This window comes from Orycteropus afer, unplaced genomic scaffold (genome assembly GCF_000298275.1).
Source record: "Orycteropus afer afer isolate SDZICR_OR568_19922 unplaced genomic scaffold, OryAfe1.0 scaffold00827, whole genome shotgun sequence".
NCBI classification, from domain to species: Eukaryota; Metazoa; Chordata; class Mammalia; order Tubulidentata; family Orycteropodidae; genus Orycteropus; species Orycteropus afer.
The window spans coordinates 513,788-540,905 of record NW_006922414.1 but is presented as its reverse complement, the minus strand read 5'-3'; the positions used below and the strand labels follow the sequence as shown (position 1 = coordinate 540,905).

The following is a 27,118-nucleotide window of genomic DNA, read 5'->3' as shown; positions in this document are numbered from 1 at the left end:
TCACGCTTGCTGTTGCTTGATAAAGTTGATCAGCCCATTGGTGGAAGAATCATGAGAGGTCACTGGGGTGCTGCCATCAAGCTCAGGCTCAATTTTCTTAGCCAGCTGCTTCCCCAGCTCCACTCTGCCAGAAAAGGGAGGAAGAATGGTATGAGGAAGGTCTTAGTGTTGCTAACAAAATGCATGAACCAACCTACAGGCACTCTCCCATCCATCCTGTGAGTCAGTAACTCACCCCCACTGGTCAAAGCTATTGATGTCCCAGATGATGCCCTGAATGAAGATCTTGTGCTCATACATGGCTGTGGAGGGGAGAGATAGTGCAAGTTAAGGCAATTCCAGCTCAGTTCAACCTACCCCAAGCTGGTGCCTACCCCTACTTACTCACCGATCAAGGATCCAAGAATGAATGGTGTGAGCTTGGTGAAGACAATGGAATTGGTTGGGCGATTTCCTTCAAAGACCTTCAGAATACACCAAGGAATGTTGCTCAGTTACTCTTAATCTCCACATCCCCAGAAAGGGAAGCACACCCTCCCTAGAGGCTGGGACATGCAAGTCTGTGAGGATGGACCCTCTCCTACTGTGTAGGATAAGCCAGACACGTCATGAGTCCCTGCCCTGACCCTGCATCTTCATCCCAACATGCTACCCCAAAGCCAACCTTAGGAGGGGTGCTGACCTTGTGTGGCAACAGCTTTTCAATGTCCTCCGCACCCTTTCCTGCAGCCTGGAGCTCCTTCCGGGCCTCTTCCACTGTTTTCCCCTTCATTAGGGCCTCAGTCTGGGCTAGAAAGTTGGCCAGAAGGATCTGACAAAAGAGATAACCAGTTGCACAGTCTGTGTTTCAGAGACGCTGTAAGACCATTTGGCACTGCCCAGTCAGGGTTGGTCTCAAGGCTGGTCAGACTGCTTACCCTCACTGCACAGCTCAGCTGGTGGGGAGGGGGGGGGGGGGGGGACAAAAGGCCTCAAGGAAGTTGAGGATGTTGTCCTTCAGTCATCTAAGCAAAATCCACAAATACAGATGAGATAATATAAATAGACAAGCCTCTTGTTTAATGTAGTGAATCCCTGTGACATATACAAGAGCCCTACAAAGTTCTTGAGAATTTTAAATCAGCAGAATGAATGCCAGCTTAGACTAAAAGGGACAGAGAATATGAAAGAAGGCTGCAGCGAGCCCTAAAATTCTATAGGCATAAAACAGGCTGATAAAACTACTCAGCTGCAAGCATGTTCCCTTTCATGAAAAAGGAAGCATGGCCAAAAGGGCAGAACTAGGAGATTACAGGGCAGACCTGTGAACCAGAGTGTTATTCCCAGACCATGAAACCTGATGGAGCTTACACACTGAATTCTGCAATTGTTGAAGACTGGTGACACATTTTTTTCTGTCCATATGAACCAGTATGATTATAACTGTTACCCTATACCTGTCCCATTATTGTATTCTGGGCACAGATAACTTGTTTCTTCAGTTCCACAGGTCCAGAGATGAAGAACTGTGCCCCAGGATGGATTATACCCTGAATCTCACCCATACTTCATTTAGATAATGAGATCTGGAAGTTTTGAGGTAATATAATTTTGGATGCTGGATTTTGGAAGTTGATGCTGTAATGGGATAAAACTGTTATAGTATGGACATGGATCATGGGGGCTAGATGGCAGGCTGTAGTAAACAGAATTTTGACCCCCATGATCTTAGTTCCTATTATTACACCTTGTTATATGATAAAGGGAACTTTGCATATGGAATTAAGGTTAACCTGTTGCCATCAGTAAATTCTTACTCATAGTAACCCTATAGGACAGAATAGAATTGCCCCTAGGATTTCTAAGGCTGTAAATCTTTACAGAAGCAGACTGCCTCATTTTTCTCCCACCAAGTAAATGGTGGGTTGGAACTGCAAACATTTTGGTCAGCAGCAGAACACTTTAACCACTATGCCACCAAGTGCTAAAACCACATGGAAATGCCAACTACCTAAATGAGCAAGGGAACGGATTTTCCCTGGATTCTCCAGAAAGGAACACAGTCCTGCTGACTCCTTAATTTCAGCATTGTGAGACTCTTAAGCAGAGACCTAAGAGAGCCTGCTGGACTTCTGAGCTACTGAAACTATGAGATAATAAATGGGTGCTGTTTGCAGTCACTAAGTTTGTGAAAATTTCATTTTATTGTGATTTGGATGAAAGTTTACAGAACAAATTCATTTTCCATATAGAAGTTCAGACACATATTGCATTGATTGCAATCCCCCCAATGCAACAGCTCTCTCCCTACTTCCTCCTTGATGTTACCTCTTCCTGTGTCCTTCTTTCCTATGCATTCCTGCCCTCTTAGCTATCTCCCAGTGCAAATGCTTCCCTTCCGATCTCCCATCATTGATTGTTCTAAGGAGCATACCTACCTGGTATAAATGGTCACCTTATATGCCTGTCTATTGTTTGGCTGGAGGTCACAGAGTAAGTTCAGTTCTAGGCGTGAAGGGTGACTAAGGGCCACAGGCTTGGGAATTCCTCCAGTCTCTAGCAGATAAGTAAGCCTGGCCTTTCTTTTATGATTTTGAGTTTTGTTGCACATTCTTCTCCCATTCTATCAGGGATCTCCTGCACTGATCCCTTTTGGAGTGGTTGACAATAGTAGCTGGGCGTCATGTAGTTCTTCTGGTCTCACGATCATATAGGTTGAGATTCGCATGGTTCATTAGTCCCTTGGACTAACTGTTTCTATGCATGCTTGATTTCCTTCATTCTTCTTTGCTCCAGACAAGGAGAAACCAATTGTTGTATCTTACATGCCACTTGCAAGCTTTTAAAACCCCCAGTCACTACTCACCAAAGTAGGATATAGAACAATGTTTTTGGGTAGTATGTCAATTGAGCTTGATGTCCCCTGTGACCATGATCTCAAGCCTGTGGGCCCAGTGACTCACTCCCTCAGGGTCTTTGGCTATGGCTATGAGTCGGGTTTGACTCAACGGCACATAACAACAACAACAACAACAACAAGAAGTTATCATCACTTTGCCCCATTAGCTCTATTATATATATGGATGTTCTTATAGTACACACAAATACATATTTAGAAATAACCTCTACCAAATTTATATTACAGTAATGGGTGTATTCCTTTTTGCCTAGACATATCTAATCATTCAGCCTGTCTAGCTATGAATCTACCTATACAGTAATGTTTGTTATTACTAATAATGCAGTATTGTGTATGTAAAAGTGTTTGTTTATTTGTTTGTTATCTGTACCTCTTGTGCACCTCTGTCTTCCTTTTCCTTAGTGATACTGTGTTGGAGTTTGTGACAATTTCTTATGGCAGCAACAGAAAATAACTATAGCTGCCAACCAATGCATCAGGTCTTAAAAGGTGTGAGCATAATATGAACCTAAGAGAGTGTAAGGAGGGTCTGAATCGGGCTCTTACCTTATGATGCAATCCCTTTCGTATTGGGTGCTGGGTCTGAACTGGGATGAGGAAGTCACAGGGTATCATCCTGGTGCCTGTGAAGGGCACTGTGGTCACCCAGGAGCCCATCCCCACCCATGAGGGCTACCACATGGCCTACAGGAGAGTGCTGACTTAAGCAAGAAGTCTCTGCTGGTAGGCCCCCCCCAACATTACCCCTGCCCAAGTTAGATAGGCCCTACCTTGGTGGATGAGCTGGTAGAAGGCATGCTGGCCATTGGTCCCTGGCTCCCCCCACAAGATGGGGCCTGTCTGGTGGTCCACACGGGTGCCAGACTTGGTGATGTACTTTCCATTGGACTCCATATCACCCTGAAAGGGAGAAAGAAACCCAACTCTAAGTACAAGTCTGGTCCCGCCATGCACTACCTCCATGCCTTGCCTGGCATGCATCAAGCATTTCTACCTTGCCCCAGCCCCATGATGTGGACTTGTACTTGTGTATCCACAGGCATGATCCCTGTCTCTCAGTCTAACAAACTATCTAACTTAGATCACTCTGCTGGAAGGACCCAAGACCAGGAGATGGTAGATATGGATGCTAGTGGAGGACCTCTCTAAGGAGAGGGAATATGAGTGGCCTCTAGAAGCTGATGACAACCCTAGGCTAACAGCCAGTAAGGAAACAGGATTTAGTCCTACAACCGCATGGGAATGGATTCGGCAAACAATCTGAATGAGCGAGGAAATGGGTTCTCCCCTAGAGCCTGGTCACAAAGTCCTTGATTTCTTAAGGGAGGAGTAGGCTTGGGGTCCAGAGTGTACAGCCTTCGAGAGCTGTCATCTCAACTAGATGCTAGGCCTTGGGGCATGCCCCTGGTCATGGCAATCCTCACCAATGCAACTGAGACTAAGAGAGCCTTGGCCTCTCCTTCAGTCCTAAGATTCACCTTTAAATATTGGTAAAAGTCTGCTGCATTTGTCCAAAGGAACTTAAAAGCTACAAGATAAGGATTAGGCTTGTGCTAAATAAAAGCAGAGTGAATAAAAGTGCTTCTGAAACAGACTTTTATCAGGAGAGAGGCTGCTCAGCCTCTAAGATTCAAGGGAGGCAGAGGGCTGAGCATCCCAGAGACGCCATAGTCTGGGAACTTGTTTTTCTGGATGTACAAGGGCAGTGCAGGCCACAGGGGTCCCAGCTCATGGGCCTAACCTATGATTGGGGTGCAAAGTGATGTCCAAGAAAGAAGTGACTGTCTGAGACACATCTCTAGAGCCAAGCCACGACCTGAATGGCCAAAATACCACAGATAACTCACCATGTGAGTGAGTCCCCTCACATGGTGGTCCAACTCAGCTGAACATTCAGGTTGAACAGACACTGTTTACAAAGAGGATGCACCATAGGATGGGAAGCAAAGGTGAGCCTTATTCATGCACAAAGGACAATGGGGAAAATGGTTCTTGGAGGAGCAAGAACCTAGGCTCATGGGTCCCCCAGGCTCCCACAGGCCCTATTGACCCCAAAGCCTGGCTTGGCAGTTGGTACCTGCTGGAAGTAGGCAGCAAAGCGGTGCATGTACTGGTCGTAGGGCAGCATGGCCTGGGTCTCACACCCAAAGAAGTTGATGTACCAGATACCCAGCAGAGCCAGCAGGATGGGGGCGTTCTTCTCCAGGGGTGTAGTACGGAAGTGCTGGTCCTGAAACAAGAGTAGGGTGAGTAGGTGTTGAGCAGCTGCCTGAGGACAGAGGGAAGGAGAGACGGAGGGAGCCAGACCTACACACACACACAGGACTCTAGCTGGCAGCACTCACCATCCAGTGAGCCCCCGAGAGCAGCTGCTCAAAGTTGTCAAAACCTGTGACATAAAAGCAGCATCAACAGAAACAGTCATGCCCTGCACCCTCATGTCAGAGGGCACAGTTTCTTTTGGAAGCAGCAAAAGGCTGGATATAGAGCCAGAAGAAATAGGACCTGGAGGACTTGGGCTTGCAGAAGAAAACCTCTCTCATCAGAGGGGTTCTGAGCACACAGTCAGGTATGACTGTGGCTGGGAAGGGAAATGAATAGGACTGCAGTTTTGAGGTATAGGTAGAAAGGCCAACCTGCAAACCCAAATGTAAATTGGGGCCTTCCCTCTGGCCTGAATGAAATGTTTCAGCCAAAGGAGAGAGGCCAGCTAGCCAGCTGGGGACAGGAAGGTATTAGGGGTATCAGACCTCTACCCCTAATCTTAGACTGCAATAATGTCTACCCAGGGGGCCTGGCAGAAACTTAAAACACTTACCCACGTGCAGGGCAATGGAGAGTCCGATGGCTGACCACAGCGAGTACCGTCCTCCTACCCACTGAGAGAGATAGGAAAAGATGCTGAGGAGGCTGGGGTACCCTGCCCCCGCCCTCCTGCCACAGGGTTTGGCCCCAGAGAGCACTACTCTTCCATATGCTCAGATCTGAGGGCCTGGGCCCAACTTATTGGCTGCAAGATAGTAGGCCAGGTGCTGAGGACTCCTTGGGCAACACCAACTACATATGGCTCTGGTCAGAGCCATAATACTCAGCGACAGACCTTACCATGGCCAGCTGCATCTCCAGACTGCATGGACAGACCCAGTGCCTACTACCTGTACCTAGCCCCACCTCCTCGTACACTGACAGAACAAGGGTCTCAAAGCTATGCTTGACTCTGTCTCTTTGGACCGAAAGACCCAGAGTCCCATACCTGTGTCTTGACTTTGCCTTTTCAAACACTGATAGACCTAGTGCCTCATACCCGTACCTGGCACTGCCCCGCCAGACTGACATATGATAGCTTCATACCTGCATCCAACCCTGCTTCCTCAAACATTATCAGACCCAGAGCCTCATACCTGGGCCAAGTTCTGCCTCCTTAGACATTAACAGACCCAACACAGATCTCATACCTGGGCCTAGCCCAGCCTTCTGAGACTGACAGACCCAGCACCTCATACCTGTGCTAGGCTTTACCTCTTTGTACACTGATAGGCCCTGTACTTCCTATCAGGCCTGGTCTAACTTCTTGAGAATGGTGGATCCAGTATCTCATACCTGGGCCTGATACCACCCTCCATGGATAATGAAAAACTCGCACCTCCTACATAAGCCCGGTTTCACCTCCTTAGATACTGTCAAACACAGCCCCTCCTACCTGTGCCTGGCCCTGTCTCTTTGTACCAAGCAGACCCAGAGACTCTTACCTGGGTCTATCTCAGCCTCCTGGGATACTGATAGGACCAGAACTTCATACCTAGGCTTGACCTATCTTCTAAGCCTCAGCAAAGAAACACGCCTAGGCCGACCACTTGAACTGAGCCTTCTCATGCTTTGTACATAGGTCTCCTCAGAATCCTGAGAACCCTGTTCATACTTTCCTATTTATAGAGCCCTTAATGCATGCCTAGCACAGGCAATGATAACAGTTCAGTGAAAGAGGGAGTTATAAATGAAATCATCATACCAATAAATGTGAAACTAAGATATAAATGCTCAGGAGGAAATGAGTATTACAAAAGGAGTATAAGGACGACAGATGAGCAGGCATTACCCAGGAAGCACCGATGCGGGGAGAAGCATTCTAGTGGCTAGAAGAGCATATGCAAAAGCCCTGCAGCAAGAGCAGCCTTTCTCAAGAGTGAGAGAATTAAGCCCCAAGGAAAATTATTTGAATGACTTCCATTCTCCCAAGGACATTCCAAGCTTGTGCCTCATGATGTGGAGAGATGTTCATTCATTACCATCACATACTACAGATGCTTTAGGGCCTTAGTATTTAAGTCTCTCCCAGAAGCCAGTGGAGACAGGTTGGGCAAGAGGAGGCATGGCACAGTCTAGCAGATAAAGGAAGGAGAGAGGGCCGGAGGGTAGGTGCTGAGAAGCAGGGCTGGAGACCACAAACAGCGTGTGGGTGCGCTAAGAGCAGAAGCAAGGAAAGTTCATAGAGACCTCAGTAGTATTCCGAGTGAATACTACCTTGGACAGGGGAGTACAGAGCAGCTATAGAAGACGACTAATTTAAGAATTTCAATCAAACAGGATGGATTAGAAGAAAGAATCATGTGTGGCACAAAGGTTTCTGGCTTGGCCAACAAGACAGATAGTGGGGCCCTTCACCTGGAAATGGTCTGAATTTGGGGGAACCTAATCTGACAGACACAGTCCCACAGACCTAACACAAGTTTTCACACCTCACCTGATAGATTCAATTCTAAAGGCTTGTCCTGAGCATATGGCCAGCTTTCAAGATTCCAGGCTGCTTACCTCAGCCTGAAGCCAGGCCCTCAGACATCACTTTTAGCAGAGCCCAGCAATGCCTAAGGCACTTGGACTGCTAACCAGAAGGCTGGCGGTTCAAACCCACCAGCCACTCCTCGGAAGGAAGGTTGGACAATCCTACTTCCGTAGTGATACTGCCTCGGAAACCCAAGGAGGGGTCGCTGAGAGTCGGGGCGGACTCGACGGCAAATAACAACAACAACAACAGCAGCAATGCCAAACAGTGTCTACCCTGAGGTTCGGGACCTCAACCTGCACACACAGGTCTCGGGACCTCATCTTTACTTACAGTGGACCACTCAGTCCATCTCTTACATAGTTCCTCAGTCATTTTTACTGTCTATACCTTGCTTGCCCCAGTGCCTCAGACTTCACCTTTTCTAACCCTACCTTTTTCTTTACCTGCACAATTCAGACTCGTGTTAGCCAGACTCCAGTGCCAGAGGTAGATCACATCTTAGACTCATGGATTCTCAAGTCTCTGTGACACCCACAGTTCTGCATATCACACCTGACTAGTGTGCTGAGACCCAGGTGGCTGAACCACCAGGTGGTTCGCAGTAGGCAGAGTTGGCTCTGTCAGGAGTCAGATTCAGACAAAGGTACACATATCTGGGTCTATGTGGTGAGGCCTGAGAGGTTAAGCCCAGGTGGGAAAGCTCAAGCCTCACCAGCCACACTAATTCCTGGATTAGATCCTGCCCCACCTACTTCACCTAACAAGCCCAAGGGTATCAACTTGCCTGAGCCTGGCTTTCAAGAAACCATCTAAGACCAGGCTTGTATACCTCTGCCCAATATACCCTAAACTCACAGACCTCAGTGACACTCAGGTGGACATAGACACCAGTACTGGACATAGATGCAAATGCTGTATCTGGGAGATCTAGTTTTGCCTACCTGTGTCCAACTCCAGTGCCTCATACCACAGGGTTATATACCTGTCAGAGACAAGCTCCAGAATGCTAATAAGACTAGGTTTAACTCACCTGTCTGTCCCTGATTCCTCACACCTCAAACAACAGGCTCAGTTCCACCTCTTTGAGTCCAACTCAGATTCTTCATACCATAATGTTGTTGTTGTTGTTATGTGCCGTTGAGTCAGACCCAACTCATAGCAACCCTTCCTTGGGTTTCTGAGGCAGTATCACTATGGAAGTAAATTGACCCATCTTCCTTTCGAGGAGTGGCTGGTGGGTTTGAACTGCCAGCCTTCTGGTTAGCAGTCAAGTGCCTTAGGCACTATGCTACCAGAGCTCCTATTCATACCATAATGGAGAGATGTAATTTTACTTACTTACATGGGCCTGATCCTCAGGTCTAACTTGAGTGGCTCAGGTTGATAAACTGTATCTGAATTAGCTTTTCATGTCTCACACACAGCTCTAACACTACTCACCTCGGCACCAACAACCTCACTGAAGTGTCTCAAGACCACACTGAACAGGAATCTCTCTGCATACCTTTGCTCCAGAGACCTCACCAGAGACACATGGATCTACCTACCTGGACCAAATGAGACCAGGTTTACGTATCTGAGTCAGACCAGACTCCAAGGTTCTGTATATACCACCAGGGTGGATTAACCAGTAAGCAAAGTATGCACAGGACTAGTCGTGTGAAAGTTGTGGTGAAACACATGTGAAACTGTGACTAAAGATTAGTAAGTAAGCACAAGTAAGCCCACATGTACCTTGCTTATCAGGTAATCCATCACCGCATACCATGTCCAAAGTCCAAAGAGTCCAAAGTCCTTGCTTAAGTCTTATCGGTCTTACCTACTAATGTCTTAACAACTTGGGCCCCAAAGACCTCCTATGAGAGACTCACAGTGCTCTGCCCACCTGTATAAGACCCCAGGGTCATAGGCCTGATCTAAGAGACTGTTCTCTCTACCTGGGCGTAACCTGGTTCTTCAGGTCTCACCATATAGACCCAGGGGTATGTACTTTTACCTGAAACCAACTCCTAAAAGAGCCAATTCTACTTACTTACGTGCAACCATAATTCCTAAGGCCTCTTGACCATCTTTGGTGGGCCAGCTCTACCTACCTGTGTCTCACCCAACTGCTCACACATTATCCAAGTCAGCTGGTTCTACTTACTTTAACTTGACCATGGCTTTTTAGATCTCAAGGACAGAACCAATTTTGTGACCCTGGCTCTATAGATATTACCTGACAACCCCTGCTGTATGTACCTGTGCCTGACTCATGCACTTCAGACCTGAAAGACCCAAGGACACAAACCTGTGCCAGACACAGATTCCATAGATCTTACCCAAAAGGCTAAGTTCCACATCCTGTGTGAGACCACAAATCCTCAGATCTCACCCAGGAGATATAGTTCTACATACCATTTTAACCTCACCTCAAAAATCCAGACCTATTCACTTGTATCCGATCCCAGCTCCTGAGATCACACCTGAGAGACCTAGTGTGCTATCCACCAGGCTATCTCACAGGCCATTAGAGATACCCAGTACTTTCTAAAAGAGCTTAATCCTGGCTCCTCAGGCCTCATCTGACAAATCAACCTACCTGTGCCTGACCTCAAATGCAGGACACAGTTTAATGAACTGAACCATGGCTTTTCAAGTCAATCTACCTTTGCTTATCCTTGGTTTCACTGACCTTACCCATCAAACTTAGCTCTACCCACCTGTGCTTACCCCTAGCTCTGCAGACATAAGAGTACAAACATGGGCCTAACCTTAGCAGTTCAGACCTTACCTGTGAGACCCAGAAGTGTAAACGTGCATCTCACCTCAACTCCTCAAACCTCATCTGACAGACATACTGTTCATAACTATGCCAGACCCAGGCTTCATAAACCTTCCAAATGGATACAGTTCTCATCCCTTTGCCTGGTTCCAGCTTTCCAGTCTTTTCCCAGGGGACCCAGGCACCTTTACCATCACCAGCTAAGAACATAGTTATCACCTGGACCTAATCATGTATTTTCATTTCTCACTTGTCAGACCCTACCTGTCTTTGGCTCCAATGTCCTTACCTGACTAACTGGTTCTACCTGCATGTGCCTACCTCTGGCTTCTCAGGCCTCACCTAAAAAAAACCAGTCATACACATCTTTGTTTGATTCCAGATTCTGAGATCACACGTGACAGACTCTACTACACACACCCTAGCCTGAGGTAAGCTTCAGAAGAGCCCTGTAGTACAAAACAGCATCTGAGTGACTCAGTCCTCTGGGCACCTCACCTTGCAGACATGGATCTCTAGACCCCTTAGACAACACGTCAGCCCACGGGTCTGTCTATGCTTCACCTGCTTCACCTGCCCCAGGCTCCCAAGTTCCTACCTTTTACAGTCAGGTACAATCCTACCTCTCCTTCATCTGGGCTCCTCAGATCCCACCCCAGCCAGACCCCAATGCTACAGACCACGACTCGGATTGGTCATGGATCCTAAGACCTTAATGACATCCCAAACTCTGTACATCACACCAAATCAGGATGCAGAAAATAAGATATCTGACTTGATTAAGGGAACTGTCCCTGTGTTTGCCTCATATTGAGTTCTAAACATCTTATTTAAGCAAGCAGTCACCCACTACCTGACTCTCATCTCACTTTTCAAAACTGATCAGAGAGACATATGTACCTGTCCCACGCCATTCATCTAGATACCTCATCTCATAAATCCCAGTTTAAGTACCTATACATGGCTTGGGCTCCTCAGATTGCAACTGGTAGAACCATCTCTAAAAATATGTCTCCTCCAAAATTCACAGACTCACTTGTAATACATTTTCCTGTCCTGGCTCCTTCTCAGAACTCACCTGTACCTGTCCTGACTCTCCTCAGATCTCACCAGGCAGAATTAGCTCCTCAATGTGTACTGACTCTGGCTGACCCCTGACAGATCCCACAACTTACTGCCATACCTCTGACAAATCCTGACACGTAAGGGTGCCCCTGTGACTGACGCCAGCAGACCAGCCTCACCACTTAACATACCTCTGCCAGAATGGCCTCCTCTGAGCTCGTTTCAGATCCTATGCTTTGCCTGACTCCTCTACCTTGCCTGAGAGACCCTAGCTCCAGAAACCCCACCTGTCCCTGTCTCTAGTCCCTTAGACTTCACCTTCTGGATCCAGCAATGCAAACCCCAGTGGCTCAGGCAGGTCCTTCCTCCAGCTACCGTGGTATGTCTAATCTGGCCTAGACAGCCTCTACAGTGCCTTATCTGGCCACTTAATCCCACTAACCATGTTCCTGTGTCCAATGTCATTCCTAGACCTTGCCAGGGAGACCCACACCCCAACTCATATCTGCATGCTGGGCAGTTATGGCAATGAAAACCCAGACTTAGGACACAACCCTGCTCTGCTGGGCTTCTTGGCTAGCAGAAATACCTGACCACCACCTCATCAGGCTTTAGTTCCTAGGGAGGAGGTGCAAGAGTCCCTTCTCTCCTTTATCAAGGATGAAAACATTTGTTAGGAGCTGCATAGTCTCTCTCAACCAGGTTCCTCATCTGAGCCACAAGACCACAAAATGCAGAAAATGATTTGAGTGATTCTTTCCAAGGATGGTACATAACTAGTCCCATTGTACAAAGAAGTTAACTCATTACACACTATGGATCCTGTAGGACATTAAGGCTTAATTCTCTCCCAGACCCTGGTAGAAAAAAGGCTTTAGAGCATTTAAAATAAGGAGTTTGCCCTGTGGATGTTGCTACTAATCAAAGAGCCTCCAATGCAAAGGCCAGGAAACAGCCCCAATGGGAAAACTCCCCAAACAGACAATGCTCTCTGCAGTGTGCCTGCCACACCAAGTGTTAGAGCACTGGACCCTTGCCCAGCCACACTCCCTGTATTCACAAGTACCCACAGCTCACAGAGCCCTGTACCCCAAGCCTCCCCTGCATTCCACAGGCCAACCCACCACACCTACTGCCTCAACCTGCCCCTTGACCTTTACAGACTGCAGCTGCAGCACAGAGAAAGGTCATCACTGAGAATAACTCAACTTCAGCTCCGTGAAGGAGAAGGGTGGCTCCAGTTACCTCATAATGGGTGCTGCTGGCAAGCAACCTGCGGAGTGTCGGAAGTTGAGCTCTCATCCTAACTGGGCTGTTCTTGCCCCACAAGCTTCTATAAAGGGCCTCCCTGCCCTTCCCAAAGCCAGGCATGCAGCAGATGCTTAATATTAACACTGACCTGACCTCACAGGCCCCTTATCTGTGGCAAAGGACACAATTCACCCAATGCAGAAGTGCCTTTACTTACATCCCAGAACTCAAACATGTTTTGAGGGTCAATTCCAAACTCCTTCACTTTGGTCTAAAAAGGGCAAAAGGGGAGAGAAGAATGAAGCATTTATTATCTGGACAGGAAAAGGTGGGCAAGAATAGCAACCCCAGGATGCAAGAAGTTTTGCTGACCAAGCTGCATGTGTATCTTCTTTTTCCTCAGAGCCCCAGCTAGGGCAGGGATGGAGTAGGATCTGCCCACCCCACAGCTGGATGCCAGATACCTCACATCTAGCACACCAGCTGCCTTGGGCCTACAAAGCCATTCTGCTAAGGGGGGCTGCACACCCAGTATGAAGGGCTGGCCCACACAGTCTTCTAAGAGCCATTTCCCTAGCCTGTCAGGGTCATCGGAGAATGACCCACAGGACATATGGGAACCCAAGCATGGGCAGGGGCCACATAGCCAGAACATCTGTCCAGCCCTTTTAGTATCTAGGATGGGTGCTGTACTCCAGGAAGCCTTTAGGGAATGGATGCCTGACCACGCTCCTCAGAAGCCCCGGTTCTCTCACTTATGCCTCAGAGGAGAAGCCCCACTGACCAATGTGAGCTCTGACCATAGGAGGCAGACAATGGTGCTATGGTCAGCCAGCCTGAAGACATCCTACTGTCCCCACTAAGGGCAAGTCAACACTGGAGGCATGGGATGGTGACGGAAGGGGTGGGATGGAGTATTCAAGAAGACCTGGGTGTAGTTTCCAGCTCTGATACAGCTCAGCACAATGCCTACCATTGAGCAAGTTCTCAGTAAGGTTTATTGCAAGCCTCGTGGCAAGGGCAGACTGTGGGAGCTGACAGACCCAAGTTCTAATGCTAACATCACTAACTGGAGCAAAAAGTTGCATTTCAGGAAGAACAATGTGGAACAAAACTCAAAATCATTTGGAGGCAAAAAAAAAAAAAGAAGGTGGGGACCAGGTTTGCTGGTCCAATAGAGCCTGGTGAAACCACTGAGACTATGGCCCCTAGCTGCCCTTCAGGTCTGGAATTGAACCCACACCTGTGATTTCCAGCCAAACAAAGTACAGGCAAGTGAGTTAAACATTTACCTCAAGTAGACACACACCCTGGACAGAACAATCATGGGAGAAGGAAGGGCTGCTTATGCACAGGGAGATAGCTCAGGGTGCAGAAGAGTATGAAGGGATGGACACTGGGAGGAGGTAACTATGGGGAGGAAGTGGGAGGGGAGCTGCTGCATTGTAAATTTTGGTCAATGACATGAGACAAAGTGTATGCGAACTGTATGAAAAGTGAATTTACTCTGTAAATCTTCACCCAAATCAAAAAAAAAAAATAAAAAAAAAAAAAAAAAGAAAAGGAAAAAAAAAAAGTTGCATTTCTTTTCTGGGGCTTAATGTCTTTATGTGAGAAATGAAATGGGATGTATCCCCAACCCCTGCCACATCCCATTTTGTGAAGGGCCAGCGGCAAGAGCCAAGAGAAGTCATGAATGTGGAGTGTTCTAGGTACCAGTCAGGCTTAGAAGATGGATAGGATTAAGATGATACCACTCACTGTAAGCCCCTCTTTGGGGCTGCAGAGATTTGATGAGACTATGCAGAAAAGACAAGGATGATTTGCAACACACATAGGCAATCAACCCTTCTATACTGTCAGCTGGATGAAGATCCTCCAAACCCATGAACCACATCTTGACTAATGTAATCTACAACCTTGATGTGGCCTTGCCTCTTCTAGGGCGATGGTAGGGGAAGCCACACTGATACTTACCGTGTTGGTAGACAGAGCAACGAAGTGCTTCGCGACTGCAGAAGGCTACAAAAGACAGAGCCAAGTTATAACAAATATATCCCAGAGGGGCCACTCAAGGGCAGTGATTCTCCTACCATTGGAGAAACCAAGGCCCCTGGCATGACTGCTTCTTCTTAGTCCTTAGTTCTGAGGTTGCTGGAGGAGCCCTACAGTTGCCAGCCAGCCTTTCCCACCCCACAGCCATACAAGGTTCAGGAATGTCTTCTGTGAAATGAGTGTGGCCAGAAGTAGAGGATTCTGTAGGGCCAAGGACATTAAAGGTTGGCTCCATGGAAAGATCTCTTAGCCAGTCAGAATAGGTTCTGCCACATTTCTGTGTCTGGAGGCTGACAAAGCCAAAGACAAACAATCAACCAGAAAAGGGAGGCATCAGAAAGCCTGCCTCCTGCTTCCAACTTCAAGAGAAACAGGGCCATGTCTGTTCTCCCAGGCAGATGGTCAGGTCTACCCTGATCCTTCCAGTCCACAAGCTGCCCAGCAAGCACCCACCTCACCACAAGGGAGCCTCATCTACCCACTCACATCCTTTGCTGACATGAGGAACCATTCCTTCGCTGTCTCTGCATTTGTGATGGTTTCCTGGGTGGTGAAGGTCTGCAGGGCATAGAGTACAGCAGTCAGCCCCAAAGCTCAAGCCCAGGTGCAACCTTTACCCAGAGGTCAGTGAGGCCACATCAGGGTCCAGTTTCACAAGGATAATGCATGTGAGTCAACATCAGTCACCCCACATTAGGGAGCCCAGGAAGTCACAATGAATTCAGAAAGCTGTGTCTGGGGCAGGGGTCTGAAGTAGTAATGTTATCCTGTGATTCCAGGACTTTACAACCACAAGAGAAAACCCTAGAAAGAGCTGTACCCCACATCCCCCACTCCAACCCAACCCCATAAGTCAAAGGCCAGAGCACTGCCCAGGAGAGGGGTTGTGGCCTGCCTGGGGCTCTCTTCAGCCCAGGATAAGCTGTATCACAAAATTCAGAGTTCTTAATATTGTACATTAATGCAAATAAAGAGGGCATAAACAACAATAAACAAAATTCTGTGTTATCAGGGCATAGCTCTGGGAACAGAAAGGAACAAATAGGGACAAATCAGAAAGAAAAAAAGGTCAGTCCCAGGCTGAGCAAAGATCCCTCAAGTGAGTGGGCATGGCTTTAAGACAAACTGCTGCAAAACAAGGGAAGAGACTGAGGGCAGCTGTATTGACCCAATCCATAAAGCATGGTTCACTCAGACCTGTTCCAAGGCCAGGGAGGGCAAAGCACTCACTCCACCCCACAGCTCAAGCACATGACTAAGGAGTCAGGCAATGTCTAGCGCCCATACCTTGGAGGCAATGATGAACAGGGAGGACTCAGGGTTCAGGGAGGCCAAGGTTTTGGCGATGTGGGTCCCATCAATGTTGGAGACAAACCAGACACGGGGACCACCTGAAGAATATGGCTTAAGGGCTTCAGTTACCATGAGGGGTCCCTGTGAGGAGACACTGCATCAGAGAACTAGACTCTAGGGCCCACAAGAGGTGGGGGAAGGGACCACCAGGAACAGCCCCTCTTCCCATCCCAAGGCAGTCCTCTCCTCACCAGGTCAGAGCCACCAATGCCTATGTTGATGACGTCTGTAATGGGCTTGCCTGTGTAACCCTTCCAGTCACCACCTCGGACACGCTGAAACAGAGGGGAGAGGCAATTAGTCCACGCTCCTGCATATAAGCCACTGGTCAGAAACAGCATGACTTCTGGGTCCTGGCTGCCTCGGTCCCAACTTTCACACTCTCACAGGGCTCTCCTTTTTTTTGTTTTTAATCAATTGCTTTTAATATTTTTTCCCGTGTTTATTTGATAATTTATTTTGTTGTTGCAATCCTTAAGAATGTATATAGTAAAACATGTACCAATTAAGCAGTTTCTACACATACAGTTCAGTGGCATTGACTATATTCTTTGATCTGAGCAATCATTCTCACCCTCTTTTTCTGAGTTGTTCCTCTCCCATTAATATAAACTCAATGCCCCTTAAGTTTCCTGTCTAATTTTTCTAGTTGTTGTGTCAATTTGATCCCATATAGACAGTTATTTAAAAAAAGTACAATGCTCAAGGCAACATTCTTTACTAGTTAAGTTAAACTATTGTTTAATTGTAAGAAGACTTAGGGGGCTATTTCTGCTTTCACTTTTAAAGATAAGCTCAGGGCAATAGTTTTACAGGTTCATCCACTCTCCATGGCTACAAAAGTCTAGAGTCTTTGAGAATTTTAAATCGTGTTTTGCATTTTCCCCTTTTTCATCAGGATTCTTCTAGAGAGTCTTTGATCAAAATGTTCATTAATAGTAGCCAGGCACCATCCAGTTCTTTTGGTCTCATGGCAAAGGAGGTAAGAACCTCTCATGACCATGGTAGTAGATCCCTGTCACACTCTCCCAAATAGACCCCATTTCCTCATTAGAAAAGTGAGAAGACATCCCCAATATACAGTAGCACTGTCAGAATTTGCAAAACAAGGGTGAACTCTCCGAAGAAGCCACAAGAACATCAATGGCTACGGTTTTTCTGTGTCAGGGACAGAAATACCAGACATGTGGCCAACCTCCAAATGGGCTCCAATGGTATTCATGTCCCTGGTACAGTCCCCTCCCACACTGAATAGGGCTGACCTGTGTAAATGCAAGGATATTGTGAAAACAAGAGAGTTTGACTTTGAAGACTAAATCATAAAAGACCATGCAGCTTCTGCCTTGCTCTCTTGGATACTCAATTTTGGGAAAGCCAGCAGTCATTTGTGAGGACACTCAAACTGTCCTATGAAGAAGTCTATGTGGTGAGGAACTGAGGTCTCCTTCTAACAGCCAGCATCAACTCACTGTCCGTATATGTGAAGCATCTTGGAAAGGGATGCTCCAAAACCAAAAACCAAACCCACTGCCATGGAGTCAGATCCGATTCATAGCAACCCCTCCTTGGGTTTCTGAAGCAGTATCACTACGGAAGTAGACTGTGCAACCTTCCTTCCAAGGAGTGGCTGGGGGGTTTGACTGCCAGCCTTCTGGTTAGCAGTCAAATGCCTTAGGCACTACACCATCAGAGATCCTCCAGAACCCATTAAGCTTTCAGATAACTGCAGCTTTGGACAACATCTTGACTACAACATCAAGGAAGATACACAAACTAAGACCACTCAGAAGCCACTCCCAAATTTCTAACCTCTGGAAACCATTGTGAGATAATGTTTATAGAAGCTTTGGTATAATTCCTTATACAATAGATAAACTAATATAGATTTTGGTGCCAGTGTAGGTTGCTGCCATAGCAAAGAGCTAAAAATGTGGTATTATCTAACAATTATTCAATCAAATCTCAGCAGATCTAGAAAGCCATAGTGTCTATAAAGCATTCTTACACATAGATTGTGATAAGGCAATGAGGACAATGTTCAATACTGTAGGTAGCCCAAAGTTCTGTCTAAACACACAAAGAAAGTAATCGTTCTGGATTTAATCCTTTTAAAAGGGGAGTATTTTGTTTTGGGAGCTCTGGTAGCATAGTGCTAAGGCATCTGACTGCTAACCAGAAGGCTGGTGGTTCCAACCCACCAGTCACTCCTCAGAAGAAAGATCAGGCAATCTATTTCCCTAGAGATAATGCCTGGGAAACCCAAGGAGGGGTCACTATGAGTTGAATCGACTCAACTGCAGTGAGTTTGTTTTTTTTCTTTTTAGTTTCTTTTGTTTTAATGTGTTGGAATGGGGGTGAATTTCTAGTTTCACTAAGATTGAAAAAAAAAAAAAACAAACAGAAAATAACAAGTCTTGGTGAGAATGTGGGGAAATTGGGACCCTTATCAGTTGCTGGTGGGAGTGCAAAATAGTATGGCTGTTGTGGAAAACAGTGTGGTGGATCCTTAAAAAACTAAAAATAGAACTACCATGTGACACAACAACTCTGCTCCTAGGTGTATGTGAAGCATCTTGGAAAGGGATGCTCCAAAACCAAAAACCAAACCCACTGCCATGGAGTCAGATCCGATTCATAGCAACCCCTCCTTGGGTTTCTGAAGCAGTATCACTACGGAAGTAGACTGTCTTGTCATAAAAGACTTGAAAGCAGAGACTCAAATAGAGACTTATACACTAGTGTTCATTACAGCACTATCCACAATAGCCAAAAGGTGGAAACAACCTAAATGCCCACCAGCAGATGAATGGATAAACATGTGGTACAGACATACTATGGAACACTACTCAGCCAGTAGGAGAAATGAAGTCTTGATATATGCTACACTATGGATGCAGCCTGAAGACATCATGCTGAGTGAAATAAATCAGTCACAAAAGGGCAAATATTCTATGACCTCACTTACATAAAATAGAAAAGGCAAATGTAGAGAGACTATATCAGTGGTTACCAGAGGTTGGAGGGAGGGGGAAAGAGGGTGGAAAACAGTGATGGAAAAATCACATTGATTAAGAGTAAAGTTGCATAGTTGATTATTACAATGGCCATCAATAAGTTATACCCCTGTAAAAAATTAAATTGGTAAAAGTTGTGTGATAGATATACAATAGCAACAACAACAAAGAGTAGCTGCTGAGGTTGCTATGCACAACTAAAAATCTCATGGATGTTGGTTCCTTGTTCCTTGGTTTGGAAATTTAGGGTGATGGTTTCACGTGCCATCCCAGTTAATTTACCTAATACCGTATTTAAGGTTTATGCTCTACTGTTCTATCTCCCAGTTCCTTGCATAATGCCTAGGGTCTTAAAAGCTTTAACTGCCCTCCAAGGCACAAAATTTAGTCTCTATTCACCTGGAGCAACAGAGGAAGAAGAGTCAGGAACAGGAAGAAGTTATGAAATGTGTGGCTAATTGTATTCATGAACAACAGCATCATTTGCCATGAGACCAGAAGAACCGGATGGCACCTGGCTACCACTACTGAAAGTTTTGATCAAAGATTTTATAGAAGAATCCTGATTAAAAGGGGGAAAATGCAGAATAGAATTTCAAATTCTCATGGACTCGACTTTCTGTTGCCATGGAGGCTGGAACCCCTGCCATTGTCCTGAGATAACCTCTGAAGTCTTTTTAAAACCAAGCAATAATAGCTTAGCTAGTAAAGAATGTCTGCCTAAGCGTTGTCTATATGGGATCAAACTAACAACTGGAAAGATTAGATAGGAAACTTAGAGGGCAATGAGGTCGTATTAATGGGGGAAGAAAAACTCAGAAGAGGAGGATAAGAATGGTCACACAATGCAAAGAATGTAATCAATGTCAATGAATTGTAGATGTCGAATCTGTTAAATTGGTGTATGATTTGCTGGGTATATTCTCAATAACAAAATTAATTTTTTTAAAAAGCATGCAAATTGCTTTGGACATGTAGACATGGTCTGAATCCAGCACCAATTCCGTGATGGAGGGGAAGTGTCTACATTTGTTAAATTACTTTGCCACAATATCCTCATCCTTCTCAGAGCATCTCTCAGTGTCATCATAATCCATCAAAGAAAGTATCAAAAAACCGTATCAAACACACTGTCATCAGGTGGATTTCAACTCAGCAACCTCCACCGAGTTTCCAAGGCAGTAAATCTTTATGCAAGTAAATCGCCCCATTTTCCTTACACAGAGTGACTGAACTGCCAACCTTCTGATTAGCAGTCAAATGTCTGAGGCACTGCACACCTGAGCTCCTTAAAGAAAGTATTGTGACTACATAAGTCAGGGTAACTACTACAATGGAAAATTATTCACTAATAATAAAAAGAGCTATCAAGACATGAAGGAGACTTAAATGCACACTGCTAAGTCAAAGAAACCAGTTTAAAAAATTGACATACTGTATGATTCCAAAAGATCCTTGGTGGCACAGTGGTTAAGGCTCTTGGATGCTAACCAAAAGGTCAGCAGTTCGAACCCACCAGGGCCCAGATGATCATTCCTAGAGCATGTGTACTCACACATACAGACATACACACCCATGTAGATACACAGGCCCCCAGACACAACCCTTGTATTCCAGGCTTGAGGACATCTGCACAGCCCTTACACACAGAGGCAGCAGTGGCTGATATGTTGAAATCTTGCTGGTGTCTGAGGCAACTTCTTCCTCCACCCCCACCTCCCAACACACAGGAAAAGAAAGAAGCACAGTTATATACACTGACGCTAATACAGAGACATCTCTTACACACGGGCAAGTAGAACTAAGTTGCATAACTGTTAGAAAACAAACCTGAGCGTGTGTGCATGAGTCTGTTTCAAAAAGGACAGATGTATATATATATGCTAGTACATGCACAGGAAGTTTTGAAAGCTTTCATAGGATAAGTTACAGAAATGGACTCTAGAAAGCTGATTGGGGTGGGGTTAAAGAACTCTTTCAATATTTATTTAATCTGATTCTATGTAATGTGCAATAAGTACACATTACTTCTCAGGTGATCGTGGAAAAGTAAGTCTCCCTTCCTGCTATCTCATCCCTCTGGGGCCTCACTTTTTATTTTAGGCCTCTGCTATGGGCTGACTTCTCACCAGGAGTCTACTGCTATCCATAATCTAGAGAAGAGGCTACCCTGTCAGTGTCATCAGTGGGTTCTCTCAGAGCAGGAACCTCAGAGTCAGATCCAATGCAATAAGATGGAGCGGCACACCTCTGGGTCAGCAACCACACAGACCATCCTAACCTCAGGCTGCAGGGAGGGCTTGAGTCCTGCCTCCAAGTAGAATAGAGGAACTGCTTGTCCAGAGCTCTCAGATTCTCAGCCCAACAGCCACTTACCTGGCAGAAAGACTTCATCTTGTCCAGTACCCTGTTGACTTCTAACATCACATCCTTGCCATCCACCAGAATGGGTGTATTTGACCGGTTCCGCAAAGCCACATGCAGCACTGCCCGGCCCTGGGGACGAGAGTCAGAGTATGAGGACTCTCATCTCAGGGCAGCCATGTTCCCAGCTGGGCATACTGCACTGCAGCCCTGAGATTGGCTGGGCCCTCTATCAGACCAATCCTGAAAATTCTGTTAGTACCATGGCTTCCAGGCTAAGGATCCACCATGTACTTATAAGAGTAGAGGCTACCCTAGAGCCCTGGGGAAGGTAAGGTATATCCTATTCCCTTATGTGCTACACACAGACAGTGGGGGAGGTGGGAAGAACAGGAACATCTAAGGATAAGCCTCAAGGACTTGTAGGTGCTCAAGGCACAAACCAACAGCCAGATGAAAGAGGAACACAGTGAGCAAAAGTGGAGTGTGGAGACAACACAGGTCAGAGACAAGTAAAAAAAAGGTGCTTTCCGAGGACCTTGTTGATAGCTGGCAGAGTGAATCCTAACTCACAGGAAGCCCACGTATGCAGAGCAGAACTGCTCCATAGGGCTTTCAAGGAAGTGACCTTTTAGAAACAGATCAATAGGATTATCTTCCAAGGTGCCTGTGTGGGTCTGAGCCACCAACCTTTCGGCTAGTAGTCCACACTTAACTGTTTGCACCATATTTTCCCAATGAGAGTACATGGTGTTTGTAGGAACTTTTTGAAAAATAATCCTGGCCCCTTGGGCATAGAGCAATACAGGCAAATCAAGCTCCCTCACCAAGCAGTCCCATCACTTTTAACTGCCAGAAACCAAACCAGATGCCAAGTCTGTGACAGGTACCAGAAAGATGGTCTGGTCACATAGTGAACTGGTCCCATTAAGTTGAAACCAGCAGAAGATGCCATGTCAAAGACACAGGTGGTCAGGAAAGGTTTGTCCTGGGAGTCCAACCCAGTTAGGTTCACTCACTAAGGTGGAGAGCTTCATGCTTCATGCTACCCCATCCCATCTCAGGTCTGTCCCACATTTCACAGGCAAATGCACCCCCCCACACACACTCGAAAAGGCCTTCTTGAACATAGCCTTCCCCTCAACAGAGCCTAGTAGTGCAAGCCAGGTCAAGTTTAAATTCCAGCTCTACCACATACAGCTATGACACCCTGGCTAAGAGACTTATCCTTCAAGCCTCACATGCCTCCTTTGTAAAAGGAGGATAAAAACATCGCCTACCTCACTGGATTATTTTGAGGATGGAGACCCTGCATGCTCATTATTTATTACTTCATGGAAGCTTCCAGGGCTTCCAAAGCAAGTGAGTAAACAAGGACCCCAAAACCTGACCTTCTCACTGCTTCTTATTGATTCCTAGCACTGAGGAGGTTGGGGTATTCTGACATCAGATTCTTCTTTTCACTAATAAAACCCATGGCAAAGACACATCAGAGCCAAGTTCTCCAGGAAAGTATCTTAGATAACCTTGAGAAGCCTTTTCCTTTCAGGCTTTAGATATGTTCCTTACTGAGCATCTATTAGGAACCATTTTAAGAAGCTCACTAGACCCAACAGCCAGTCTCAGGGAAGATATACCGCCTGGCCCTACCACCAGCCTGAGGAAAGAGGCCCTCAGGTCTCTCATTAAGCAAAAGCATTGCCTAAGAGAAGCAGGGTAGCCATAGTGATGTTGCAAACAGTCAAATCTCCAAAAGGAAGAAAGAGGCTCCGGGGATATGAAAAGTCCAGTGTCTAACACTCCTGCTTACCTCAGTGAAGTTGATCTTCTCGCCATTAAACATGCGCTCTCGGGCAGCCTCCACACCCCTAGACTTGGCCTGGGAAGAGAAGACACTGAGGTCTGGTCCGACCCACGTAAGTCATCATGAGCCTCTGGCAATGCCCTAGGCCATGGCTTGACCCTCTCTCTCTAATGAGGCTGACAGATGGCTACAGCCTGGCTCCTTTCCCTACTGCCCAGGGAGTTCGGTCAGACATCAGGCACAGGGGTTCCCTAGGACGCTGCTCAGAGCTTCAGTTCGCAGCAGGCGTCTAGAGCCCTGCATCAGTACAGAGGATCTGGGAGTTCTAGGACCCCAGTGTACCCCCCAAACTGTCTGTCACAGGTCAGGCCTCCAGAAGCAGCACCTTACCAGATCTACCAGCATCTGCATCACATCCTCCGTCACAAGGTTCTTGGAGTAATCCAGCAGAATCTGCCCATGGTTGGTGTTAAGGGTCAAGCTGCAGAGAGAGGGCAGGAGTGAAGCTGCTGACCACACCCTCTGTCAGCAAGGTGGGCCAGCCATCTTCAGGTCTCCTAGCCTATCCCCTGAATAAAGCAGCAGCAGGAGTTGCTTCCAGAAGAACCACTGTCCCTAGGCCACACCCTAAAAGGGTCAGTGGCTCCAAAAAGTGGTGGTGTCTGTCACCTGCCAAGCCACCAGGCTGACCTGTAGCAGCAGCACAGTGAAAGAAGCCATCCTCACAGGACCCAGATGCAGATTCTGAGTGAGGACTCATCCCTCTACTAAAACTAGAGAGAAGAAAATGGGGGATGGGGAGTCAGAGAGCTGGGTGCAGCTGCCCCTGCCTAAGCCTGGGAGTGACCACTCCCTCCTAGAGCTTTCACTCTAAGATTCTTTTACGCAGGCACTGACCCAGGTGATAAAGTGTCTGGCCATGAGGGTCTTCCAGACCCCCTGCTACCAATAACAGTGACCAGAACCCCTCACCCTCATTCCCACCCCTAAGATTTCCTCCAACAGATTCCTTCCCATTTCATCCTCGTTCCTAGGTCCCCAGATCTCAGCCTCTTCAATGGGATTTATATCCCAACACAGCCATCTTTCCATTAAGGCTTTCTGCAAATCTCTGGGGCCTGTCCCACCCACAACCGCACCCTGCACACAATCCTGAGCCCATTCTCGGTTAGGAACTGGTGGAGGGGCAGCCCTTTGCAGCCTGCTGCGTCAGCAGGGGCCGTTCCTCAAAATCGCTGAGGAGGAAATCCCTTCTCAAACGGCCGAGGCGGGGAAGGGAAAGGACAGTGTCCACGTAAAGAGGAGGCGCAGGGCTTCTGCTCATAACTAATCCAACCCTGCCCCGAGACCTCCGGTGAACCCACCAGCCTTGGGAATTTGCTCCAAGGAGGCTTCAAGGACTAAGCGCGGCCCGGGTCTGGAGCCGAGTCCACGACCGAGGCCTCCGAGGACCGCCGCCTTTCGGCACCCCGCGCTTCAACCTCCGCGCGCCTGGGAGGCCGCGCGTTTCGGCTGAGCGCTCCTAACCCTGTCCCTCCCATCCCAGCCTCGGCCTCTGACTTTGGCCCTGAGCGACTGGACCTCGCGCCCACCTGAAACGGCTGAAGCGCTCCTTGTCAGAATCGAAAAGGCGGCGCAGGCTGAGCTCGGACCCGTGCTCACGGTGCCATTGCTGCAGCTTCTGGAACTGCGGGTTCCGAGTGAGCGTAGCCATGGCACGACCAGTTGGTTACACGGCCTCGGACCTACTAGGAGGAAAAGGAAGAAGTGGGTAGACAGACGGCGCGCAGCTAGCAGAGGTCTGGGGCGTGCATAGGACTTTATGGCGCAGGCGCTCGGTCTCGCCCCGCCCCCCAGCCACCGTTCCGGTTCCCTTGCTGCCCGTTAGGCGACCTTGCGTGCAGCCATTGCTCTGGTATCAGCTTGCCTTTCCCTACAACAAGTGGCCACTTGCTCTAAGACTCCTTCGACTTCTGCCCAAGTGTGGCTAGGGGGCAGAGACCTAGCTTCCCATTCCTTGGTCTGCATCTTTCATTCATTCCAGAAAATTGTATTGAACACCTTCTGTGTTACAAGTCCAGGGGCTATGAATACATAAATGACAAATAAGTGAAATAAATGATATGTCAGATACTTGTAAATACTACTGAGAAAAAAGATAACTGGGAAGGGGATTGAGACTAAACCCAGAAAAACAAACCCATTGCCTTCTACTCCATTCTGACCCACAATGAACCTACAGGACAGAATAGAACTGCCCCGTAGGATTTTCAAGGCTGTGCTCTTTGCGGAAGCAGACTACCACATCTTTCTCTAAAGAGCGGCTGGTGATTCCAACCCAACCTCTCCGTCAGCAGCTGAGTATTTAACCACTGCTGCCACCTGGGCTCCTAGGACCTGAGACTAAGAGTAGCAATTTTAAATATAATGACCAAGGAAAACTCACTGCTAATATGAAGGAGACTTGACGGTTGAGTGCTTGGTTAAGGTCAGCAGCTGGAACTCACTAGCTGCTCTGCAGGAGAGAGAATGACAGTCTGCTCCCATAAAGATAACAGCTGTGGAAACCCCATGGGGAAGCCTTGCCTTATAGGGTGGCTTTGAGTTGGAATGGACTCAAGGGCAATGGGTTTTTTTTTTTTTTTTTTTAAGTTGACATTTGAGCAAAAATCTGAGTAACATGAGGGAGCGAGCCAATTGGATACCTAGGATTAGGAGGCGAAATATTGTGGGTAAAAGAAAATCAACTGAAAACTCACTAAGAGCATGTTTAGATGTTCTAGAAACAGCTAAGAGGCCAATGTGGCTGGCGTGGAGTGAGAGAGTGGAATGGTAGAAGATAAGGCCAAAGAAGAAGGTAAGGCAACAAGATCATACATGGCTTTGTATGGTCATTATAAGAACTTTGTTTTTTATTCTGAGAGATGGGAAGTCCTTGGAAGTTTCTGAGCTGATGAGGGACATCCTGTATTTCAGAGTAGAATCTCAACCAATAGGAAGGCCAGTCTCAATAGCCACTGCCCCATAACCCACTTCACTCAGACTCTTTGATGACTCTAGCTCAATGGTAGGCGCTCTGGTAGCGTAGTGCCTAAGGCACTTGACAGCTAACCAGAAAGCTGGTGGTTCAAACCCACCAGCCACTCCTCTGAAGGAAGGCTGGGCAATCTACTTCAGTAGTGATACCTCCTCAGAAACCCCAGGAGGGGTCGCTATGAGTCAAGTTCGACTTGGACGGCACATAACAACAGCTCAATGGTAGCCACTGGGTTCCTTTTTCTAGATTTTTGGTGGCCATGGAGGATGACTGTTGTCTTTGTTTAAAACCACTACCTCCCAACCTTGAGTTTTTTTCCCTCTGCCTTTGTTTGCATCCGGGATAAGCACATAACCCAAGCTAGACAAGCAAGCTGCTTTCCCAGAACCCTGGGGCCAGCAGAAGAAACTCCCTGCTCTCTGTAGCTTTAAAATGTCTTTCTGAAATTCCAGACCTGAGATTCAGTTCCTCATCTCAAGGAGAACAGTGGAGAGAATGACCCCCCAGAGAAATGCTTCAGTGAACCTCACTGGGACCAAGTTCCTGGGTCCAGCTTGTCTCTGCTCTGCCTGCAGGCGTAACATGAACCAAAAATTCCTGTCCTAGTTATCTAGTGCTGCCATAACAGAAATACTACAAGTGGATGGCTTTAACAAATTTATTCTCTCAGAGTTTAAGAAGCCAGAAGTCTGAATTCAGGGGACCAGCTCTAGGGGAAGGTTTCTCTCT

General features: G+C 47.1%; 1 protein-coding gene across 1 annotated transcript; it reads right to left on the bottom strand.

Annotated features, from left to right (window-relative positions):
* GPI (glucose-6-phosphate isomerase) lies at positions 1–25,066 on the bottom strand. Its single transcript, XM_007957947.2, has 18 exons — positions 24,945–25,066; positions 23,743–23,833; positions 23,359–23,427; positions 21,561–21,680; positions 16,362–16,445; positions 16,105–16,251; positions 15,304–15,375; positions 14,740–14,784; positions 12,980–13,033; positions 5,718–5,778; positions 5,245–5,288; positions 4,977–5,129; positions 3,670–3,799; positions 3,446–3,522; positions 683–811; positions 389–464; positions 236–302; positions 1–124 (listed from the first exon to the last, which is right to left on the bottom strand). The coding sequence occupies exons 1-18, from the start codon at positions 25,064–25,066 to the stop codon at positions 1–3; spliced, it is 1,665 nt and encodes a 554-aa protein (XP_007956138.1).
* Positions 25,067–27,118: the final 2,052 nt, after the last annotated feature.

Bases quoted from the DNA above. Each gene is read 5' to 3' on its own strand.
- GPI (XM_007957947.2), bottom strand. From the start codon at position 25,066: ATGGCTACGCTCACTCGGAACCCGCAGTTCCAGAAGCTGCAGCAATGG. The intron at 23,834-24,944 runs GTGGGCGCGAGG...CTCTCTCTGCAG, and splicing joins GAGCGCTTCAGCCGTTTCAG to CTTGACCCTTAACACCAACC. The intron at 23,428-23,742 runs GTAAGGTGCTGC...TTCTCTTCCCAG, and splicing joins TGCAGATGCTGGTAGATCTG to GCCAAGTCTAGGGGTGTGGA.